Consider the following 9,968-nt stretch of genomic DNA (forward strand, 5'->3'; position numbering starts at 1 on the left):
TTTCAGAAGGTAACATTTGGCCTGACAACCCTCACGCTTCACTGTAATAACGTGAGGCTGTCCATACACTAGCGCGTACAATGTAAATGCTAACATGATTTTTTTAATTATATTTAATAAATATAATCAACAATAATACCTTTAGTATTCATGAAAAATATAATAAAAATAATGTAAAATAATGAATAAAACCCTTTGAGAAGAGTTAAATTGATCTTGTTTTCTAAGCGTTAAAATATTTACATTATTTTAAAAAAATAATAATAAAATAAAAATATCATTAAATAGTAGGTTTTAAATTATTTTATTTTAGGATTAAATTAGTAATTTTACTATACAAAATAAAATAAAAATATTAATCTAACCCGTATAATTTTAAAAAACCAATTGTGTCGAAAAGATAATCTTACGGTAAAGCTTTTAGTGTTTTATTCATGAAAAATTTATAATTATACTATTTATTATTAGAATAAATTGTAATTTGTGTCTATATAGTATATACATTAACTTTCTTAAAGGGATTTAGTTTTTTTTTTGTTAATAAAATAAAAAAGAGGCGCGAATGAATAGAACCTGTTAAACGACGGCGCTGAATAAAAAATTAGGGATTCCCATTCTTACCTGCTCAATTGTGAATTTTAAAAATTTCAACCTCCCGAGTCACAAACACAGCACAAAAATCAATGGATTCCGTTGCAGAATCATCAAAAAATAGAAAACGCCTTCGGGAAGAAGAACAACAACAAAAAGAAGAGATCGAAGCTGAAGAAACGAGCTCTACCGATCAAACTCTCTCACTCGGTAAATATTTCTTTCTTACCTTATATCTTCATGATTTTCTCCTTCGAAATCAGTTTTGACTCACCGAGTTTTGTGGTTTCCTCTTATGAAGTGGACAGTCTCACGTTTAGCGATACAATGGTGGCTCTTCGCATAATGCGAGCTCAGTTTCCACATATCGACAAGGTCAATCGCCCCCCTCGCTTTTTTTTTATTTAAATTATGAAGTAGATTGTTAGTTTTTTACCTTGTGGAGGTTAATTGACTCTTCTTCGAGCTTTTGGCTTGTTGTGTAATCGTTTTGTCACCGTGTTGATTTGGCTCTGTTTATCGGTCATTAATCGTATGCTCATCGCAGTGATTTTCCCCCTGCTTTGTTAACATCATGTAGTAATGGTTGTGATTTCAGGTGTCGATTCAGCCTTTCATTTTACATTCACAATTGTACAGCAGTGTAAAGGACAGAACACAAGTCGATAGGGAATTAGAGGTCTGATTTAATTGATAACAGCATACTCGAATCCCTTGGTTATGACGTTGATAGCATTATTAATTAAAAAATTTGAGATAAACATCTAGCTTTTTTTTCCTCGTTGAATGAGATGCTTTTTACAATGCACCATCTGACAATGTGATATGATATGTTTGCAGTCCTTGAGGAGAGAGAAGGTATTGCGTGTTTTCAAACTTAATACTGGACAAGATGACCATGCTATAATGTTTTTGGATGATTATTTAACCCAGGTTGGTTGCTTATATTTGTTGACCTGTGTGTGATTTAGATCGATCACACAACTGTGTATGTTGGTGTTTTTCTTGACAAGCATTTGTAGGTTTTAGTAATCAACTTTTCAGGTTAGAAATGAATGTGCTTGAAATTTTGGATTTTAAGGTTTTGTGTGTGCGGTGTTGTTGGTTTGTTGTGTGCTGTGTATGATTACATAACTTTAAGATTCTGCCACTCTACTGATATATTTTCACTTTTCTTTATTTTATGTGCAGGTAGATCGTGTTGTGAAAAGAATGGAAGAAAAGAAGCAACGTAATCTTGAAGTTTTTGAGTGGTTTAAAACACATGTTATTGATAACAAGCAGGATCCTAGTATTGACCATCAAGAGCTCGTAAGCTCTATGGATATCTACTTGTGCTGTTTATTTACTGTCATGTCTGCCTATGAAGAAAATAAGAAATTACCCTCCTTACCTTTAAGCTCTCAGCAATCAAATATCATGTTCAAAAAAACATAATTTAGCATGATGATAATATTTTTATTTTCATTCTGTCTTGTATTTCAGTATTTGCATTGCTTTGGTATTAGTGAAGTCGGAACCAATAAATCATTGAATCCTAATTACTCAACAAGGACCTTAATCCCAACTGTCTTCAGATTTGGTAGCTGTAGATATCTTATAGAGCATTGGTTATGTATGTGTGTGTGCGAGCACATGTCCTCACAATTTTGCAACCCTTTGAAACAGCGCTTACTCTTGTCACATGGTGGAAAGGTGAAGGACGAGCACATCTCTCTTTTAATCAATGCTGGTCTTCTTGTAAGTAAATTCTGAATTCTCATAATCTGTTCCATTGTGCACTTGCTTGAATTAATGAGTGGCTATGCTAGGTTAAGGATATTGCAGATTATTCTATGCACATTTTATTCTACCTTTAGAAATATCTTACTCCCTATTGGTGAATGTACCTAGTCAAACTGGGTTTGTTCTGGACACAAATGAAGGAAGAAATGGCAATCAGCCCCATTGGAGCCATTTGGAGCTTCTGGCTGGCAGCTTGGTTTGTGTGCACAAAAACCCTTAATGTTCACCCAAAAAAATGCTGGTTGCCATGCCCAATAAAACATTGATAAAGATCCTTATTACTTGAATATTTGTTATCGTTGGATTTTGAGTGAGAATATTGCTTGGCTGTGCATCTGAATGATATGGGTTCGATATACCAAGATTAAAATGGTAGCTTGTAGCTTCCTTCCAATGGGGATCAACTTATTTTCAGTTTTGATGATTTCTTCCCTGGGATTCCAGGTTCAAATGGAATCAATGGGACTGTAGTAGCACTGCCAATTGACATATCCTGGACAGCAAGGTGCTGTGATGGATGATGTAAAGCATAGTTGTTGGTTAAAGAAGTAAAGTTTCAGAGTTCAGAAGAAAGTGTGTGAAAGGTAATTCGGTGTTGTACTGTTATGACATGCTTGGGTAGTAAACTGGTGGATAGAGGCTTTTTTTGGACATATCATTCCCTTTTGACACCTTTGTTGTTACAATTTTATTAGATCTTGGCCTCTAGATCTTCTAACCCATATAAAATCTATTGGTTAACTGAGAATATACAAGCTAGAATCTTTTCTGGGAGTTCAGATTTTGAACTTATACTTAGCAAAACCTTCAACTGTTATCCAATTAGCTGGTCTTTAGATTTGCCTCCAACTTCTGTTAGAATGGTATATAATTCAGCTCATTTTGCCCGGAGGAAAGAGGGAAGGGGGATTAGATGACTGGGTGAGTAAGAGCAAGAATGAATGAAAGTAATTGGAGTCCCTATGCCAAACATTGCTAAACAATTCAAAAGAATCAGCCGACTTTTGAACTGAAAATATTATTCATTAATAAATTTAAGGTTTTGTTCCTGAACCCCTGCTGAAATTTGGAAATTCGCTTGGCCATTGCTGTTAGATAAATTGGGACCTGATCATGCAACTGAGTGTTGTACCAATGGGTACTTTTAAATCTGATGTAAACATTGTTAGAGAATAATATAAAACTATTTTTGGAACCTCACCTAAAAGCTTAAGCTTTTGGGTGAGATGATTCTTTGACATGGTATCGGTGTTTTGCTACCAAACGGTGACACATTTAAATCTCACCACTCCATTCTAATTAATAAAAATTAATCATAGAGTAGTGTGAGCCTTTGCAAGTTTCAAGCTTAAGAGGTTTTCACTTGAGAGGGTGTGTTAGAGAGTAATATAAAACTATTCTTGGAGCCCCACCTAAAAGCTTAAGTTTTTGGGTGAGATGGTTCTTTGACAAACATGATCTTTTACTATCCACGCAAGTCTGTAGGCAGAGACTGAACTTTTCCATTTGGGATGCTTGCACATATGCAGACATATAAATGGTTTATGTATCCTATCATGCCCTGTGCATGGTTTGTGTCTGTTTAGTGCACAGTGATAGATTAAGCACACTTGCTTATTTGGGACAGCAAGGTGAATAACTCTGAAAGTTTAAATATGCTTGCTATACCAAAGCAGTCCATATTGCTTATTTTTGTAGTGGGTTAAATCAAATGCTGATTATCTTTTCTTTTTAAATGTGTTTTTATGAATTTCTATTGCTTGTTATTTATTCTTTTTTATTTGTTGTTTCTCTGCCAACATTTTCGATGATTCATGTTCCTGTTCAATCTAACTTGGATATTTACCTGCTAGACTCGCCAACTGATTGATCCCAACATGTACTGGTTTGCAATTCCAAATATTGGTTCAATGCTCAAGGGCCTTTCTCAGGTACAGAAACAGTTTATTTATATTATCAGGATTGTTGGTTTTCTGGTTATAGGAAAATCAAAGATTCTGGTTATTATATCGGTATTTGTTATCTTTAAAAGTATTATTAATAACTACTCACTCTTGATTCAGGGAAGGAAGGAGCTCTTATCTCTTATAAACCGACAGAGATATAAAGAAATGATGCTGGCCTGTTTGGAGAAGAAGCGTCTTCGACTGTCTCTGCTTGATATGAGATTTCACCTTCGTGACCTGATTGGCTCAGGTCACCTTAAAACTGTCAACACACCAACTGGATTACTTGTTCGGGTTTCAAAGGATTAAAACTCCAGACTTCACCGATTCCATATGGATTCATATGATGTCAATCTTGGATGAGGTTTAGTTCTCTGAAATCTGAATCTTTCAATTGTCAGCTTTCTGTTTCGGTTATATTCTGCTGATGATGGGTAGGAATTGCTCCCCGGTTCAAAGTGACAACAAAATAAGAAAAAGGATTGAGAAATCACTTGCATCATCATACAATTGAATTCTAGATGATGCAGAGTTTCTTCTCCACCAGGTCTTTACTTATTTCCTATTATTCTGCATCTGTTATGTTATTCAAGATGTAACTTTTCCATGATTAATTGAATCAAGTTAATACAATATACCTTCATGCAGTAGCATGGGTCTGTGCAAGGTCTGCTCATCATCTATTTTACAACTTGATGCGCTGATAGCTTTGGCTTCACTATCCTTATTGTGATGAAAATCAGATGAGCTGCCCTTTAACCACTGTCGCATTGTTATGCAGAATACAATATGAGAGAGCAATTGAATTATTTGAATTACTGTTATCTGAATTGTACATTTCTAACGTGCCAAAATTTACTAGGCTATGCATAATTTAGTACTCTTTAAACACAATATTCTCATGTCATATCATTAGCAGTTTATTTTTAGTCATTGCCCTGTGGGCAACATGAAGCCGAGCCCTCTAGACATAGGTGATCTGCAGGATCATGCTCCCATAGTGAATGAAAAGAATGTTGATGTTGAATATTTCTCAGGATCCCAAAATTTGTCATTTCCTATCTGCCAAGCTGATAGGACCTTTGGTTTGACCAAAGATAAAGGGTTCTCGTGGTGACACACTGTAGTAACTTTGTATGCATACCCTTCAACTTCATGCAGTTTTAGGGCATCTTAGCAGACACAAATTAAATGATAGTTGCGAGGAAATCATCCCAGAGCATGAACAAGGTCATGGAAGGAACATTTAATAGATTCTAGCTGGTGGGTGTATCCTGCATGGTTTGGATCTGTGTTAGTGAGTTGCACAATTAAAAAAAGCACAGATCCGTGTGTAGGAGTCCGACCCATTGCGAGGAAATCATCCCAGAGCATGAACAAGGGCATGGAAGGAACATTTAATAGATTCTAGCTGGTGGGTGTATCCTGCATGGTTTGGATCTGTGTTAGTGAGTTGCACAATTAAAAAAAGCACAGATCCGTGTGTAGGAGTCCGACCCACTGCTTGTGATATTTTTTAAACAACATGCCTGTGCTGCTCACTGTGCTGAAACATTTGCACCTAGTGGATGTCACCATCACAAAAGCACCCTCATTCTTTTCACCTGTGCATTGACAGGTTAAATCATTTGTTCTATCCTTCCTCCTAGGACAGGCTTGTCATGCCCTACGAGCCAAAACTTATTCAAGATTTTTCTAAAACTTACCACACACATTTCTATCAAATATGAAAACTACCCTTGTCTTTCTTGGATTTTAGATTTCTTCTTCATATATTTTGTCTGTGAAACGGATTGAAGAAAATAGATAAAGCCAATGGGGCATTTCATTTCCATATTTGGGTGGTATCATTAGAATTAAATATGGGTTTTCTAACACGTTCTCGGAGACATGTTAATGTTAACATATGGAAGGTTTCATTTTTATAATCGATCGAATGGTTTTAATTTCTGTAATTGTGTAAGCTCATTATGAAGGTTAAAACCTTTCAATTATTAATATCAATGCATCACTTTAGTGCAGATGTCAGAAAAGCCCATAAAACATAGATTTTATTTAATGATTGGAATAAAAAGATCTTCGTATCTTTATCTTTAATCAATATTATAGTGCATGATATTTTTTAAAAAATATTTTTAATTTTAAAATATATTAAAATTCAGATTTTTTTTATTCTTGACATAAAAAAAACACTAAAAAAAAACAGCAAATATTTTTTAAAAAAGCACCGAAAAACAAAAGCTACTAAAGTCCCAAAAATCCCAAAAAAAGTATTTAAAAACTATGGTTATATATAATGATGATTTGTTGCAGGATAGGGGGGGTTTTCCTGTTTTTTCAGAAACATGATTATCATCTTTATTAAATTTTAATTATTGAATTAAAATTAAATGGTTATAATTTAGGACATGATAAGAGCAAAAGATTTTACTCCATAATATTTTATTCCTTTTTATCCAATTGAAATGATTTATGCGTGGCAAAAAAAAACATTTCATTCATGAAATCAAAGAAAGGTTGGGAACCCCGACTTGAAAGTCTTCAAAGAAGAAGAAAAAATACCAGAAGTTGTCTGGTACAAGGAACTTTTTTTCAAATATTTGGGGCAAGTGGGGGCAGCGGCCTCCTTCTGCCTCCCCACTGGCTCGCATAAAAAGTTCAAAATAGCTGGAATAGAAGTTAGAAGGGTCTCTATATGGACGAAATCTACTTGGTTCGTGTCTAGACTTTTGAGCTTATATATAGATAGGATGCTATATATGTTGGTTTCTTTGGTTCCATGCTGTTTCTTCACATTCATGAAAGTAAAGCTTAAAGAGAATAATTTACATAAAACTCAACGAATGTAGCTTCTTAATTACGTGGTGGAAGAAAATGAAGTAGAAACTAGAGTAAAAGTCCAAAATGATCCATCATGGGGTAGAGGGAATCTTTAAGAGGGATATATATATATATATATATATATATATATATATATATATATATATATATATATATATATATATATATATATAGAGAAAGCCTCGAGTAGCCATTCAACTAGCTAGGATGACAGGACATGCATGCATGTGACCCTTTTTTCCTGAATGATTAAGAGTTTAATAAAGTAAGGCCCTTTACATCATAAATATTCTACAAAATCTTCTATATAGTTAACTATGTAAGGTTCTTCCATAAATATAATTTGGAACGCATCGCCATCAATCGCAATATTTAGGAATTATGAATTCAGTTATATCTGCAAGTTCCTATGAGGACATGTATCAATAGTAAACCCATGTTTGCATAGTATTGATTAATCTATCTCAAGCTTCTTCTTTATTTAATTGTGAAATCTTTCAAACAAGGAAAAATCTATTTTGTACTGGAAGGCTATTGGATATATATACACTATATATATCAGACGTGGATATCCATATGCTATTAGCTGATACCTATATATATATATATATAGCCATGCTAGCTAGGGCGACAATTTCTTTGCTGTGTTCTTGTACATTTCTTGTTTGTCAAGGATAATTAAACTGTGCTTGAAGGATTATGTTAATGGCTTGGAGATGCAACTGATGCCGTACTATTTTAATTATTCCATGATCTTTCATGCATATTTGCAAGTCATCGATATATAGAAGTTAACAATAAACTAGACTCCAAAAGTAGAGCAGCCTTGTATGTTTGGCATGCATGCGCTCTCCCTTTCTAAGCAGATGATGTTAAGGCCCTAGTTTTGTATCTACCATGTTGTCTTGTATTGGTTTCTTTACCTAGTGGCAGATTAAAAACTACCCGAAAAGCACTTCACATGTTCCATTTAAGTGAAGCATAGTACAGACATCAGTTTTAGCAATTCTACCTGATGTGGAGATGTTTGATATGCTTGTCTTTGTTCCCTTTCTTTTTTCTTGTGGCATCGGGCTCGTCGAAGCTCACAGAAATGGCATCTGACATAACCCTTCATGTGAATGTTTATTGGATTTTTACCCCTTTTAAATGCCATGTTGTCAGTGACGACCTAGATCATCTATAATATTCATGTATTACATGCACTCCCTGGAACCCCCTTAATTTTTTTGAAAAGAAAGAAGCAGGGGTGATAAACAATTTGTAGAGAAGCACAAGTGAGAAAATTAAATTGAGAAAATAGAGTGATTCAACTCGTTACACTACTAGGAGGAGCAGTGCAATCCATTAAATTTTAATTGATTGTGCTATTACAGTTAACCTAATCTTTAATTATTTTCAAAAAAGTTACGCTGCTACCTACTACCAATAGCACAACCCTTTATTAAAAATAAAAATAAAAAAACAAATCTGAAATTAACTTGCACTATTACAAATGAAGTACCATTTAATGATTGTGCCATAGCTTTGAGGATTTTTTTTATTTTTATTGAAGTACCATTTAATGATTGTGCTATAACTTCGAGGATTTTTTTAATTTTTTTTTGATGAAGTATCATTTAATGATTGTGCTATAATTTTGAGGATTTTAATTTTTTTTTTGATGAAGTACCATTTAATGATTGTGTTCCTCTGAGCAGAACAATACATTAAATTAAATTTTCTGAACCTAAGAGTATTAAAAATAATATAAATTATATTTTATAATTTCATATAATAATTTAAAATTTTTGATTATTATAAATTTTTGATATGGTATTATAGTTTAGATAATCAAATAGTCATAAATTTTAAATTTTAATTTTAAAGGGCTTCTATTTAAAGAATTATGTTAAAAAATAATATAAATAATATTTTGATATCTCATATAATTATTTAAATTTTTAGATTAATAGAGATACTAACATAACCTATTGAATTTTAATTGGTTTTATTTAGGAGCGGAACCAGAAAATTAAATTAAGAGGGGCTAAAATATTAATTATTTAGATTAAAAATATAAATATTATTAAGGGAGGGGCTGAAAATTTTTTTTCTTTGCAGGGGGCTGTCAGCCCCCTGTCTCGCCCCTGGTTACATTACTCCCAATTAATAACATAACTTGGGATCTCCTATTTATCCCATTTTTTTTCATATCAGCTAAGCTAGTTTAAGAAAAACTGTTTCACACAAAGTTACCAGCGAGGAGGGCGTAGATTTCTTTGGCTACAGAAAAAAGAAAACAACTGCCCTAGCTCGGAGGCTGCTGGGTAAAATTTCTTCAATAGTTTGAACTTGAGCAGGGTGACCTTCGGGGTTGCGGCGCAGGCGCGTTTGCGTTCAAAAGCATATAAAAGCATGATCCCACAAGATTAGATAAATTAATTAACTTTTAAAAAAAGAAATTAAAGAAGGCTAATAAGATACGAAAAAAGGATTAGTATAAAGACTTTTAATTGAAATCCAACATGTAATCATACAATCCTTAGACATGAAGACTTTGTTTGCCTAGGCAGAGATAGCACCCGGCCACCACACACAACGTGTCACAAAAAAGTTGGTGAAATTATTTGATTTGGATTATAACATGTGGATCCCAGTAGCCAAATCGAGAATCTAATCATAAACCCTGCAAGTTTTTTTTTTTTTTTTAATTTTTTTTAATTTTATATTTATCATGAGCTAGATTATGCCACCTCTTGTTCCAAAACACTTAGAGATTAATCATAGGGGGGATGGTAGGCCATTTTACTTAGAATCTCAGAT

General features: G+C 33.6%; 1 protein-coding gene across 5 annotated transcripts; it reads left to right on the plus strand.

Moving 5' to 3' along the window:
* The first annotated feature begins 586 nt into the window (after positions 1-586).
* LOC133693904 (uncharacterized) lies at positions 587-5,216 on the plus strand. Of its 5 annotated transcripts, none has more exons than XR_009842195.1 (9): positions 589-801; positions 893-966; positions 1,190-1,270; positions 1,432-1,524; positions 1,783-1,902; positions 2,260-2,331; positions 4,230-4,307; positions 4,440-4,869; positions 4,971-5,216. XR_009842195.1 is itself a non-coding variant. In XM_062115279.1 (8 exons), exons 1-8 carry the CDS (start codon positions 684-686, stop codon positions 4,629-4,631), a joined length of 828 nt encoding a protein of 275 aa, XP_061971263.1. In that variant the 5' UTR covers positions 589-683; the 3' UTR covers positions 4,632-5,146. The 5 variants fall into 5 exon arrangements, 3 of the variants coding, with proteins under 3 accessions (XP_061971265.1, XP_061971264.1, XP_061971263.1); XR_009842196.1 differs by having other exon boundaries at positions 4,974-5,216; XM_062115279.1 differs by having other exon boundaries at positions 4,440-5,146.
* The last annotated feature ends 4,752 nt before the right edge of the window (positions 5,217-9,968 follow it).

This window comes from Populus nigra, chromosome 5 (assembly GCF_951802175.1).
Source record: "Populus nigra chromosome 5, ddPopNigr1.1, whole genome shotgun sequence".
NCBI lineage: Eukaryota > Viridiplantae > Streptophyta > Magnoliopsida > Malpighiales > Salicaceae > Populus > Populus nigra.